The sequence below is a fragment of the Notothenia rossii genome (genome assembly GCF_949606895.1).
Source record: "Notothenia rossii genome assembly, chromosome: 2".
NCBI classification, from domain to species: domain Eukaryota; kingdom Metazoa; phylum Chordata; class Actinopteri; order Perciformes; family Nototheniidae; genus Notothenia; species Notothenia rossii.
The window spans coordinates 71,320,723-71,336,382 of NC_136904.1; the positions used below are offsets into that span (position 1 = coordinate 71,320,723).

Genomic DNA, 15,660 nt, shown 5'->3' on the forward strand with positions numbered 1-15,660 from the left:
AAATTAAATAAACTAAAAATAAACAACAAAAAAAAGAATACAAATATGTATAAACATAAGAAGTTGAAGTAGGAATGTTGAATTAAAACTAAAACAAATAAAGCAAAATGTCCTCAACAAATGTAATATAAATATTTATACAAAGAAAATAATTTAAAGGTAAATCTGCAACGCAGGACGTCAAAGAAAACCACAGAAGAAGGCAGACAGGAAGTGAACACTAATGGGAACATGGAATGGGCTCTTGCATTGTTTAAGAACTTGTTAGTGGAAGAGAAACTGTAAACACACTTGGACAGTTACAGTGAATATTGATCTGTGCTACCGTTATTTAAAGTTACGTCATTGTTGTCGCAGTTCGAGCCGATAGTACGCTGTAGAACGGAGTATTTTTTTCATAGTGGAAGCAATACGATCATTTTTAATTCAATAAAATAGTTTTAAATCAATGTTATGAGTGAAGCTGTTGGTTTATTTTGCATGTGGCTGTGTGAAAAACAGGAGAATGTGCAGCGAGGCATACATTCATGAAAAAAGAACACCCGACTGATTAGATGTATAATGCATAACAATGTGTGTCTTCTAAAGGAAAACTTTGAAAGTTCTATCCTGGATTGGCACATCACTTCCATGGAAGCTTTCAGCGTGCTAAAAACACTTTTTTGTTGGGGCCTTAATCCCTGTCTGTGAACCCGGCCCTTAGACAGGGGAGAGCAGACAAAGTCAAAACAACTGCTCTGTCTCTGTGTGTGAGCTCATGTTTTTCAAAACTTTTTTTTGTGTGCCATTCATCTCAATGGGCTTCTTCCTCTCTTTCAATCTCTCAATGTCTCATTTGGGTTATTCGAGTGTGTCTGCTTTACATTCTGTCTGTGTTTTTAATGTGTGTGTGTGTGCGTTGAAGTCTTTGTTTGTTTGATTAGTTTATCTATCAGAGCACAGCCATTAATCCTCCCCTGACCTTCTCCCTGCTCCCTGTGTGTGTTTTTTTCTAAGTGAGTTTGTCTGAACTTAGTTTTGTACTCTTTAGTTCTACACTCCTCTCTAGACCATCCATCCATCCCTAAACCCTCATGAACTGATAGCAGTGCAGATGCTGATAGAATCCAGAGAGAGGCTAGTTGATGATTCCTGGTTGGCAACAGTGGGAAATATGCAAAGTACAAAAACAAGGTCTCCCTGATGCCGCCTCATAGTCACTCAGCAAATGTGAGTTAATCCAGACAATGGCAGACAAGGGACTGCTAGAGAGAGGAAGGCCAGGGCAGAGGGAGGAAGGATGGAAGAGGGAGAGTGAAAAGAAAAGGAAAAGATGTGGGGAGGGAAGAATAGCAAGGATGGAGGAAACAAAGACAGACGGAGATAATGTGTAGGAGTGAAAGGAATGTTGGAGGAACAAATGGAGACAGTGGTTAGGTAAAAAGATGCAGTGGCAGGAACAACTAAAATGTATTCCTAGTTTCATAATATATACTAATTATAATGTCTTGAGTATGTACAGTAGTGTTAACACTTGCAAAATGATTCAAAACGATCATAATGCATGATATGTCTAGCTGATGAAAGCTGCAAATTATATGTATTTGTAGATTTATAATTTTCTGTAAAAAAACATTTTAATTGGCAGTTTCAGGGATGTACAATGCTGGAAATATTGTATAACTTCCTGTTTGTGTGTGAAGGCTTGAAGGGTCCCTATTATGTTTTGGGGGTTATCCCTTTCCTGTAATTTGTTATGTAGGTCTTGGTGCATGTCAAATGTCCCTCCCTCTCCCACACACTACTCCCCCTGCCTGAAACACCTCAATTGGACTCCTTTGTTTACCTCTGTAACATAGTGACATCACAATGTAACACTTGCATTTATATTGGCTAGCGCTCCAACACATTGAAAGCGGGGGGTCGGACATTCCTGACACATCTCTAAGCGGTTACCAATCACAACAGAGCCGGTCAGCTAACCAATCAGTATGATTGTATGAGAAAAATCAAGAACTTTTGAACATTAAAGCATGGAGACATGTCACAGCACAGCAGACAGATATGAACCTGAAAATGAGCATAATATGTCCTCTTTACGAATGTTGGTTGTTTGCTAACTATAAAGATTACTATAGTCAGGGGTGCACATAACTTTTTTGCCCTGGTTCTCAAAGGAGAACCTGGAGATGTTGCTTGGTGCTCATCCTTAAAATGAAATAAACCGTAACTTTTGAGGGGGTCTCGACTTTATTTGCCAGACACACGGCACTGAACACACATGCAGAGGTGAACACAAGACAACATTAGCACGACCAGTAATCCTACAAGCTGCCTGTCATCACTACCCTCCTGACTGTTCTCCTCACTGTTCTCCTCACTGTCTTCCTCTCTGTCAGACATGGTAGCTGATGATGTAGGCCTACTTCTTTCTCTCTGGTTGAGTCTGCAAGTCAACAGCTTGTTTTGGTTCGAAAGTCTCTGTTGTCATCTTAGACAAGTGGATGTAATCAAATAAGTATGTGAACATAACCAATAACCTACCACAGCCAATAACAAATGTGTAACTTATTTTATTTATGTTGTTCATTCATATCTTATTTTACCTTAACATTTATTTATTTATGCATTTTTGTATCTCTCCAGTTTGAAAGGATGTTTTTGGTTACTGTCCTATAGTATACATTGGAATGATTTAAAACCTGTTTATCCCAATAATTATAAAGGAGTGCCTTGAAAATTCGTGTTTACATAAATTGTGACCAAACCGTTTGAACTTAGACTAAAGTTATCTAAACACTCACTGAGCTGTAGTTATCAGCCTCTCAGTCTGACTGGAGAGGACTCTCCCTCCACATTATTGTAGAAACGTCTTCTTTTATATCCGTTAGAGCAGCTAGCAACAGATTCTAATAACAACAGCGCCGGTACCGGTGCACCCTCCCTCTCTCCCTCGCTCACTCGCATTTTGGCTTTGAGCTGCGGGCGCCAGATAAGCCAACATTCCCCATTTTCATCACTTTTTTTCAAATGACCCGGTGCTCTTTTTTTGGCAGAGGTGCGCATGCGCACCAGTCATGTGCAGCCCTGACTATATTTCATATTCCATGGAGTAAGTAGCATACAATTGAAGTAAAACATAAGAGTCTAAAATAAGAGCCAAATGATAGCATGCTCACAAAGATTATAATTCAAGCTGATGTTAAGCAGGGAATGTTTCTGAAGGTTAGTATCTTAGTAAAGTATGTTACAAGTATGTTAATTGCCAATTAACCGTAACCTCAAACAATAGCTTATTTAAAAGAAGTGTTCAGAAAAGTGTTTCAGACCTGATGGTATATGGTATCCTTGAACATTACTACCAAAATGAATGCAACCCTGTCATGTTCATGCTGATATGTTTTTAGATTGGGCAACTGAAAATGTTGATATTCTGTTGACACCAGATGAAAAGTAAGAGGATCAGCTAAGTCATTAGGTTTCATCCTCTTGGGATCGAACATGTCATTAATCCAAGACATTTTGTTATAGATTTCAGTCTCAGGATTAAAGTGGTGAACACATTGATGAACATTCCCCTCTCTAGATAAGGACAACTACGCTTACATTAAGTACTATTTGGTTAAAAGGAAAAGGAAAGAAGAAAGAGGGGACTGATAGAGAGACGAGCAAAGAAGAAAAGTAGAAATAGCAAAAGAGAAAAGATGGTAAAAAGGGAGGTACGTCTGGAAGCAACAATAGTGAAGTAAAGAGAGGAGGCACTGAATTAATTAGACAAGCTAATGAATAGCATTAATATGAGGAAAAATGTAATCCACTCCTCCCTCTATCCCTTCCTGCTGCTGTGCCTCTGATCTCTAACACTCCCACTACAACACACACACACACACACATGCACTTCAGATCCATTTGGGTTTTACATTTTTTTGTGAGATGTTTGACAGGCTGCCTCACTGCAAAAAAATGGAAGTGGGGGTGAGAAAAGGGAGAGAGATAAAATGGGTTAGACTTGAGAAAAAAAGAGACTGTGTGCGATGAGAGAACAAGAGACGGAGAAAAAGAGCCAAACACACAGAGAGGCAGAGAGATGAAGAGAGCAGGTGTTCTCTTCATCCACCTGCCACTTCACTGATCCTCGCTATGAAAGACAGAAACACAGAGGAGAAATAACAAAAAGGGAGGATGTGCATTACCAAACCACTCTCTTCCTCTCACCCTCTCAACCCTCATCTCCCCTTCCTTTCTCTCTTGGCTGGTCTTTAAAGTGCACAGAAGTGGGGAGAGAGTGATGTGAAAAAAGAAAAACGTACAATACTGCTAAAGGTTAATGTATGCAAGTACATAAACATATAATAACATTAATTTAAAAACTGTTAGTTGTTGATGAATGAGTGAGCTTATTAAAATAAATAATTAAAGCTGCATGAATCGCTGAACGGGTCCTGACCCTTAATTGTGTACATATCGGAGTAGTTGTAAGCAAGTGGTTTGAATAGTTTTAACTGATGTAAATCGTCAAAAACTGTGTATTTTTCTTCGACTGAAGACCTCATTGCTTGATATAATTTAAGCTCTCCACTCTTTATTTGAATTTTAGCGTCAAAATGGAGAAAAAAATTCCGATAAACAAAAACGCGAGACTTCCGGGAAGGGCGGGGCTAATAAAAGCCAATCTGAAATATGTTCACAACAATAAGAGCAATGTGGGTACAACATCTTGTGAATATCAGAGCACTTATATCCAAAAAGTTTGGAATGTTGGACATGTGTAAATTGTCAAAAATGTGGTCTTCAGCCTTGACCTATAACCAGGGGTGCACATAACTTTCTCAGTGAGGTACTCAGATGAGTACCTGGAGTCAGTGTTTGGTACTCCAACTTCTGGCTCCACTCAAAGTTATTTGATGAAGCCCTCTGTATCACGAACGTCAACGGGGGGGGGGGGGGGGTCAAGCTTCACAAGTACGTCGGTACGCAAATGCGCTTTGTGACACAAGAGACGGTACGCATTTCGGATTGTTGCCGCTCATGCGTACCTGCGTACCAGTTATGTGCACCCCTGCCTATAACCCTATCATTTGAGCTATTGAGTATTCCTTCGCAATTTATCGTCAAATGTGTCAAAGGGTTATTCCACATGAAAATTCAACTCAGGACAAATGTATTATTAAAAATTGGAGACTTCCAGGGAGAGTGGGGTTAATGAAAGTCTATTTTGTTATGTCCACAATGAATAGGGAAATGTGCAAACCGAATTTCTGAAAACATTGGAATAATTGTATGTGACCAGTCAATAGGGGGGCGCCAGAGAGTCCGCTGGCAACTTTCAAAACATGTCACTACAGTTTGAGCCAGTCCTGACGTCTGTGCCAATTATTGCCACCTTCAAGCATTTTGAAGGGTAGCTCAGGCCCCCTCAAAATGAAGTGTAGGTATACTGAGTTTATGACCCTTTGTAAAAAAGTGAGTGTAGAGAGTATCGTATGTTCCTCTGATGAATAGAAGTGTTATAATAACATATAAATATACTCTTTCACATCCTGTTTGTCTAGTGCATCCAATGAAACCTATTTATTTTTTCACCTCCTAGCTTCTATTACACAGTACCTTATTCCACAAAGAAATATAGTATGATGGCAATGCTATTTCAATAAACCAATTTACAGTAAATCTGTTTCCCGGTATAAAAAGCACATTTTGATTCAAAGGTAATGAGTTTTGCGGTGACCGTGCTGTGTGGTTAAAATTATGACGAGCCATTACTGTTTTTATAGGTGTAGCTTCACACAAAGGCGCACACATGCACATGCACACATGCACATATGCACATGCACATGCACACACACACACACACACACACACACACACACACACACACAATACACACCAGCAGAAAGTCATATAGAGCCACACACACACGTTTATTCATTTAACTTACACTTATGCTGTTCCAATATTTATGGCAGCCCTCCTCTACTCATTTTGGACTTTTTTGCAATTTCAGGGATCGTTTCCCCGGCGACCACAGAAACCATTACATCACTTTTACATTACTCAAAGCTGAGATGGTTTCTCTGTGAGTGTGTGTACATGAGATGATGTGTAAAAAAATAAGTTCATGAGAATATGAAACAAATGTGTCTGTCTTAAATAATTAGCTATATATCCAATTCATTGGAGTCTATAGTAACATAAGGCCAAATAAAAATAAAATACTACCAATATTCTCCTATTCACTTCAATCAGTCGTTCACATTAAGTTATTTTACAAAGAACTTGTTTTCTCATCATGCATTCAGGGACAGATCACAAATGTTTTTAATGTAACTCAACAGAAGCACTGAGCATGTGTGTGTGTGTGTGTGTGTGTGTGTGTGTGTGTGTGTGTGTGTGTGTGTGTGTGTGTGTGTGTGTGTGTGTGTGTGTGTGTGTGTGTGTGTGTGTGTGTGTGTGTGTGTGTGTGTGTGTGTGTGTGTGTGTGTGTGTGTGTGTGTGTGTGTGTGTGTGTGTGTGTGTGTGTGTGTGTGTGTGTGTATGTGTGTGTGTGTGTGTGTGTGTATGAAACATTGTTTGGCTGACATCAAATGCTTTAGCTCTCTTATAAGTCTGATTTTATAAAGGTCTATAAGAAAAAGACCCTATGTCTCACTTCCTTCAAGTTTATGGTCTCAATTCAAGTCTTTTTTGCATGATGTTCATTTAGTTAATTATCTTTCCATTTAGAGTAAAATAGACAAAAAAGCAGGGTTTACTTTAAGGGGTGGGAGCGACACTATCACACAGCATTTTAATACCTCATTAATATAACAGTAAATATAGAATACTTTAATACCTCATTAATATAACAGTAAATATAGAATACTGAAATATCTTGCAAACCAAACTTACTAGAACTAGCATTAATTGATAACATTAAGTATGGCGAAAGAAAAATGCCTAAAACTCAAGGCTTTAAAATGGTAATCCACACAACCAATGGGCGACATCACAGGGACAATGTCCCCTTCTTTTATACAGTCTATGAGTAATACACTGTCCATTAACAGAGGTCAATGGAGCCAGACAGAGCAGCACATTGATCAATGATGTAACGGCCATTTTCTCAAATTTACAACGTTTTCTGCCTAGGTTTTCTATTAGTCATGCTATTGCAAAGATTGGCCTTGGTTAGGTTGAGTGGACGCATGGTTTTTGTATGTTTATGAAATGATAACTTTTTATTCTCTGTAAAAGACTGGGATAAATCAAGCAAATGAGAAAACATTTAATTACATTTCGTTTTTTCTGCTTGAGCCATTCGGTCACAGATAGAAAAATATGGGTGGCTGGGACATGATGCTTTCGGGGTCACATCATAATCATCACGAGTTTCCAACATCTAGGACATCGATAGAGACCACAACAAAGTCCATACTACCTGTAACATTTGATAACTTGAAAATGTCGCTACAAAAAGCCGAATTGTATCTATATTCTCCATTATTAACAATGTATTGGTTTAAATATATTTGATAAGATGCATTAGAAGGAAAACATTATTAGAAAATGACATTACAATGTTACTTCCAAGTTAAACTTCCATAATTAAGTTAGGTATTAACACATGTGAGGGTGATTGTGGTAAACATTTTGGATGAGTTTACTTTTCCAACATGTGTGTAAAAGATATCAAATTACAAGAGTGGATAAATAAAGTAGTCTTTACGTAGTTAAGAAAATACACCTCACTGTCATCACATTATTCTGAAGCAAAGACTGACTCATTCAAAACATTACCCATGAAAAGGAACAAACGTAATGTAAGGGCGTTACGTGTTATGCGCCATGAGATCTGCTAAATACAGCAGGAAAATGTAGACGCTGAATAAAAATGTGTAGATGATTGATTCAGGTTAGCTAGGAACACGCTAACATGGGAAGAAAGTTATAATGGATTTGTACTAGGCACTGTACATTAAACCTGAGAAAAACAGACTCAAAGTTTGTAACAGGCATGGCAACTATCTGTCCGCACTGTAAAATACACACACACACACACACACACACACACACACACACACACACACACACACACACACACACACACACACACACACACACACACACACACACACACACACACACACACACACACACACACACACACACACACACACACACACACACACACACACACACACACACACACACACAGCATTTTGTATCCCTACTACTTCATTAGGCAGCCCTCATTAGTGTATGCATGGTCTGTGCTCACTTGTGTCTGCCTGAAGAAAAAAACAGTTGCAAGTGTGTTTGTAGCTGTTCATTTCTAACGGCCATGTGATGTGTGTATGGCAGTCTCTACATGTTTGTGAGCGTGTGAATGTGTGTGTGACCCTGACCCCGTTTTTTTCGCAGTCTTTTGTAGTGGTCTAATGATGGGGCTTCTTTACAAACTAGAACTGTAAGGGCCTTGATCTGGATTAGGATACAGCTTTAATGAAGGGAAAGTAGGACACAAACACACACATGAACATCAACAAACAGGAATGTAGACAACTGTGCATAGCTATACCAAAAATGACATAACATAAAGACAGTATGTAGACTAAAGCATAAGAGTCACAAACGCACTGACCTGTCGTTGGAGGTGTGGTTGCTGGGGGGTCGGTCTAACCCTGCTGCTTTTTCCACAGCTGGACTTGCCGCCTGTAGAGAAAACACACAATCAAATTTTTCAGATTGAGTAAGAGACAGCAAGAAAAGAGCAGAACAAGCTCCAACAGCACATTCAATCCGTCGGGAAGTGGAAGACTTCATGGCTGGACAAAAGACAAAAATATAAAAAAGGGGGATAACATGAATTCCAAAACATGTGGATGAATTATCTAATACAGCTTTTTAAATAAACAAAGAACTTGAAGGAATGAGTAAGTGGAGGCATTAACAAACTCCCCGTGTTTTGGATGTTTGCTTTAAATGCACTACACGCAATATGAAGATATTGAGATTAACAAGTAAGCCTTCGCAATTTGACAGACACATAAAGGAAATGACTGAATTGACGAGTGAAGGAGCCGCTACGTTGATGGATGGATGATGTACAAATAGCAATTAATATATGTGGGCAAGAAGACAGTGTTGCCAAGCAGTAATAAATAACACTGTCAATGGGCATGGCAACCGGGAGAAAGAGGGAGAGAGGTGTGAGGAAGAAGAGTGTAAATGTGAGCCAAGGGAGCTGTAATAATGACTTAATACGATGACATGAAGTGTGTGTGTTGTATGTGACACGGAGAGGTGAGCTCCACAGGGACGGGTTACATGCCCAACAGTATAAGGATGATGAATCGTCTGACGCTCAACATGTGATAGTCTCTGTGCGTAGACACTATTATGTGAATGACTGTCATTACTACATATGTTTGAGAGTACATGGAGTTACCACTGTACCATGAATACATGTGGACTCTTAGAGAAATCACACCTTTGTTCAAAACTGCTGGACATTTAGCATATAACGTTTTTTAAAGATTGTATAGGGCAGGTATTGATTAGATTTGGTCTACAGGGAACCTCAGTCCTTATGTCGACCTAGGCCAGCTGCATCTCTACTAGAATTTTTTTGTATTTATCGTGCTTTTCTAAGTTTTTGCCTTTCCTGAACTATAGCTTTTTATTGCATGTAAATGGTCTGCAAAGGCAACAATTCCAAAGTTCGCCGCAGAGGGAGTTCCTCTCCCATGTCACAGTAGAGGAACAAAATATTTGTATAATTTAAAAAGCAAAAGTGGTCTTCACTATCCATATGAGAGGAATAGGAATTGTGTGATGTTTCCCAGTTAGTTAAACTACAATTGTACCTACAAAAACTACAGCTTCTACAGTTATTAACAAGTTATAGGATTATACCAATAATAATAATATACACGTATGCACACATTTAGGTTTACATCAATTGTAAATAAAGTACACCCTTTGCTCAGTTGAAAAGAATATGTGCTATATTTAAAAAATATATAAGATTTTCTATAAAGATAAAATATGTCATAACTGTGATTGGTCTGATTCTGATCGCATTTACAGGCTCAATTTACATATATTGTATTACTACATTTGAATTGTATGTAAATCCCTATGAAAGTGCTTCAAGCATGCCTTGGGACAAAGAAATCAATGTACTTATTATAATTCAGTTGTAATCTGCAAATATGTCTGCATATGTGCCCGTGGATATCTAAGTTCAGGCGTGTGAGCATATGCAGACAAACACATGCAGGTCAATAAGGCTCAATGTTAGCAATAGGCACTAATGGACTCTTAACATGACCCTTCACCTTTGACCTCTCCCTATACTGCCTTCATGACCTACACCAACTGTCAGGGAAGCAGAGAGGGGAGGGAAAGGGAGAGCTGAGAGACAGACGGTTGAGTAATGAAGAGAGAAAATGTCAGAGAGCTGAAGAGACTCAGGCTGGGTCGACAAACGGATGAAGATTTGAAAAAGGAATCAGAGAATGATGAGAAGAGAGGGATAAAGGTGGGATGAGACTCGACGGGGAACGACAGACTGCAGATACTGTAACCATATGTTTGGGGTTTGGTGGCTTGGAAATCAATTAGTCTGGCCTAGCTGCAGATGCTGTCATGTGAGCTTAATTACTAACGGGATGACAGGTAACATTAATTATCCTAACCTCTTTGTCATAACAACAGCTACTCATACATTAATTGGAAGGTCTTTGGTGCTTAATTGCATGTCTCATTTAATAACTGCACATAGAAAAAGTCTGTTTCTTTGGAAGACCAACGTGTTAATTAAAAAAAGGCCAAGACCCTATGTTCCATATCAAAGGGTAATTCAAAACTAGTAAATGAATCCAAAGAAATAAATGTGTCTCATTATTCATGTTAACCTTAAGATATTGTGTGAAAATGTATATAAGTGGCTTGTATGCCATCTATTTGAATCTGAAGACTTCCTCAAAGTTTATTTTTTTTAATTACATTAAATTAGTTTATGAACACCTTACTAGTCACCATTTACATGCACCAAAAAGGCAGCTAAAATCCTATTTTTTATAAATGTGTAAGTGGCTTGTACGTTATATATTTCTGTATGAAAAAGCATACAATCTGTAGTCTCTCAAAGTTTCTTATTTATTTAAATAAAAGTATAAATATCTTACTAGTCAACCATTTATATGTACCAAAACATGCAGCCAATACCATACTTTCAGTTAATTAGCTCAATTACTTAATATTTCTAATTCATTTAAATGGCTAATATTTAGGTTATTAAATAATGCACATCATGGAAAGCCTTTGCAAAAAATTAGATAAAACGTGCTAATATGAATATGTTCCAAGGTTGATTTGCACGGTCAGCCAATCATTGCTTTCCTTTAATATAATAATACTTAATTAAAATGTACCAAATACATCCCAATAAAGAAATACTATTTATTCACGTGAAGCTCATTTGAGCTAATGATTGATGGACCAAATTCTCCATTTGAAGAACAAAAAATGTACTCATGAAATGACAAAGATGTATTTGTACATCAAGAACAACTGCAGGGGTAAAAATTAATACATTAGTCTACTGACCTTGGACAGCTCAATCGATACTTGTGAGCATTAGCGGCCCTCCAAAAAACTACAGGGTAGAGAAGCCCAATTTCCATTTTAACTCAATGATGGATAATCCTACCTTGAATAACTATGCTTATAATGAATGAGTCTCCTCGGTCCAATCTAACAATTGCTAAAAGCGGATAAAAAAGAGTGAACTATTAGTGATATTACTAATTACTGAATAACCAATCAGGCTAAGTGTTCACTGAAAACGCTTACAGAGTGAGTATGAGTGAGTTGCTGCTTATGCGATTGGTGTGCGTGCGTGTGTGTGTGTGTGTGTGTGTGTGTGTGTGTGTGTGTGTGTGTGTGTGTGTGTGTGTGTGTGTGTGTGTGTGTGTGTGTGTGTGTGTGTGTGTGTGTGTGTGTGTGTGTGTGTGTGTGTGTGTGTGTGTGCAAGTGATAAACCTAAGATAATTCATCTTAAATACTTAAGTGAGTCTGCGTTTTGATGAATACCATATCATAAGTCAGAGGTCTGAACAGTAAACCAATAAATATTTGGAATGCACCATTATGTTTCTATTAAACAAGTTTAGTTCATTTGTATAGAACAATAACCTATTTACATGAATAACATTTTTACAGTTTATCTGATTAAGAACGAACTAGACATTGACATTAGAACATGTTCTGCTGTTGATCATTTATATATTTATATTATTTATTTTTTATTACAATTATAATAAAGACCATTTCATAAGCAGCATTTACTTCTGCCAGAACGTATTGGTGTGAATTGGATAGAGTTCCTGTTTTTTTACTTCACTATTTAGTACCAGTCAGATTTAGGGTTATGAACTTCTCCAAACATAGGCAAAGCAAAAAGAAAAGAGGAAGGTGGGGACCTAGAAGAGCAGACACATTCACACAGAAAACCCTGCCTATTGTATGTGCACATGTAAATGCCATGTACGGTAACTGTATGGCAGTATCTTGCCAATAGATACATGTCTACCATCAAACGGTTTATACTGTCAAGTTGCCTAACAACACACATGCTGACGACTACTCGCAAGTGCACAAAAACTAGCTGTAGCATGATAAATAAGTCCTGTACTGCCTTATTATCCCCAGGAGTATTCTGGGTAAGAACAAATACTCCCAGCCTGATTAACACGCTGGAAATAACCTGTGTGTGTGTGTGTGTGTGTGTGTGTGTGTGTGTGTGTGTGTGTGTGTGTGTGTGTGTGTGTGTGTGTGTGTGTGTGTGTGTGTGTGTGTGTGTGTGTGTGTGTGTGTGTGTGTGTGTGTGTGTGTGTGTGTGTGTGTGTGTGTGTGTGTGTGTGTGTGTGTGTGTGTGTGTGTGTGTGTGTGTGTGTGTGTGTGTGTGTGATGCAAGCCGGAAGAAAAAAGGTAGTCATTTTTTGGCCCTCTATACTTATTTTTGTGTGGCATTTAGAACAAAAAACTGCCCCAGTAAATCTTACTGGATTGAAAATAAATAAAGAGAGGGGAAAGAGAGTAGAAGAGACTGAGAGATAAGAAAGACAGAGAATTGCTGCAAGAAGAGTACTTTCTTTCTCTCATCGCTCTCACCGAAAAGGCCAAGGGACAATTTGAACAATTACCCAGAGCCATTACCTCCATTTGAAGAGGGCTGTTTGAGAAAAGTGTGTGGTGTGAGTGAGAGTCGAAGAGTAAGGGACAGTCAAGGAGCCAAAATGAAGACTGACAGTAGCCATGTTTCCGTAAACGCATATTCATGTCTATTTTTAAGTATCACATTGAAAAAGATGGAAGGAAACAGCATCATTTTAGTATTTTGTTGCCATCTAAATATGTTTTTTTATTTTTGCATTTGTCGGAAAATATTGACGTCCATATACAGATTCCTGTTGACTATATTTTGGATAATATGCCTGCATTTATCGAATTGGTCGAGGTTAACATTTAATGTTAGGGGGTATAAGTCACTCTAAAGACAGCTGGGTTCTGAACAACTCGAATGTAAGCTATGAACATGTAGCTACAATAGTGGAAATGGTATTGCATAATATCTACTGGCAGACACATTTCAACCGTCTAACGTCAATAGATTGTTTTAGCATTGATAGAGCTGATTCCTAGCTAACCATGCTTTTAAATTAGTGTTTTGTTCTTGAATTGTAGCTGAATCGGTTGGCTGTCAGCCTTGAAGCCTCTCTTTTGTGTCTGATTTGTTTTAATTACATTTAAATTAATATCCGTGAGTTCATTTAGCTATTTCTTTACAAGGCACCAACATCCTAATAGGCCGAAAACAGCAAAGGCCACAAACAAGTCCAGTCTTCCAATGGAATTACATTGGATTTGTCTTCGCTAATTTCTCAGTGTAAACTCCTCAGGTTCCTCTACTTTCTAAGTGTAAACTGAGAAAGTAGGGGAACCTGAGGAGGCAGCATGAACTTTAATAAAGGGAGACAGGGTTCACGTATATGCATTCTCTCACGCAGTAGCACCAACATATGAAGCCCACAGACGCACAATCAGTTTGGACAAGCCTACTATGTAATTGAATATATATTTCATATTGATAGCCATAGGAGTGATGGCGTGCAGTGAAAACAGAGCTAAGATGTAAGGAGCGGAATGTGGGCTCAGAACAACATGATCTACATTCCTTAGCTTTGGATTACATTTCAGCGGGTAAATTAAAGTAAATAGATTAGTGTTTCATTGCTGCTTAACAGCGTTTCATGTTGCTATAGGTTGCAAATCAGAACAGAGGACAATGCTGTGCTTCAATTTGCGTACTTCTGTACTAATATGTGCTCATTTACAATGCAACATATGGTAATAGTTCACTTTAAATACCTGAATGGTGCCCTTATAAGCCCTTATAAGCCAGTGTTATTTTAATTGGGTTAATTTAGCAGTCTGTAATGACTTGCTACCGCCTGACTTGGTAACACAGCTAGCTGACAGTGGAGATTGTGTGTCTTCCTGTCAGAGCACAGCATATGTTTGAGACAACACCACATGTTTGAAATTCACATAATGGGCAAGAATTCACAGTGTACGACATACAGTGTATTAAGGGAAGTGTCCAATGTTAGCAACAGCACAGGTCTTTTTCTGTTGGATCATCATAGGTTTTTAGTCTTAAGCATAGTCATGTTAGGTAAATAGTGTTGTTGTTATTATTAAGTGCTATTAGTACCCAGTGGACCTCAACAACAGCATTATCTTCTAATATCACTACTCTTTTAGCCTCAGTGAGGTAAAGCAGGGAGACTGGACACCTCTGAGGACCAATCACATTCCCCAAAAGATCTGGAACTTGCAAACAGGTTGTTCTACGGGGAAAAGAAGGAATAAAAAAAAGGTTGTTTGTCCAGTGAATAATCTCAGGGGTGGAGGGCTCACCACTCCAGAGTCTAATCAGGCATGGAGTATGTTTTAACCATTTAACATCAGGGATTAGCTGTGTCCAACCACCTTTAGGGAATATGGAACTGTAGCACTATCATAACAAGTGCTCAAAGCTTCATCTCTAAGCAACCGTCATGCTGTATTATTATATGTGTTGACGTGTTCTTGTAATGAAATGGCTCTGAAGTGTGACTAAATGTATGAAATGGTGTGTAAAAGAAAGGAAGAGAAGAAAATAAGTTCTTGGTTTGACCTTTTACCTATCTGGTATGGTGTAAAGGGGTGTTAACGCAAGAGAAAGAAGTGAGGCCATTGGTTCCACATAAAAAGAGGAAATAGAAGATGTATGGGGAAAAAAGATTGATTATCTTCTGTGGAAAGACGAATGGACATTGTGCATCAAGGGTTAAGCATTGAGCCTTAAGGTCAAAGTTAAAAAGCAGATGTGGAGGCTGGAGAGAATGGATGAGGAAAGGTGATTGAATTATTTTGATGGAAGGAGCAGAAGCAAAAAGAAGAGAATGGGGCAGCAAATTAAGAAACATTTACAACATTTCTAGTCTGTAGAGAAGGAGATAAAAGCATGACATGATTAGCCAAAGAAAAGGTAGGTTTTAGTACAAAAGTGTCTACATTTGTATTCGATGATTAAATGTGAAAAATGTTAGACCAAGTTGAAAATGTTAATAAAGGAGACATGAAAAAGTG

General features: G+C 38.3%; 1 protein-coding gene across 1 annotated transcript in view; it reads right to left on the reverse strand.

Moving 5' to 3' along the window:
- Positions 1-15,660, reverse strand: part of LOC307029139 (partitioning defective 3 homolog B-like) — a 124,786-nt gene that overhangs the window by 17,045 nt on the left and 92,081 nt on the right. The window contains exon 6 of the mRNA XM_079664806.1: positions 8,600-8,670. Within this exon, the coding sequence (XP_079520932.1) occupies positions 8,600-8,670 (71 nt within the window). The remainder of the gene's footprint in view (positions 1-8,599; positions 8,671-15,660) is intronic.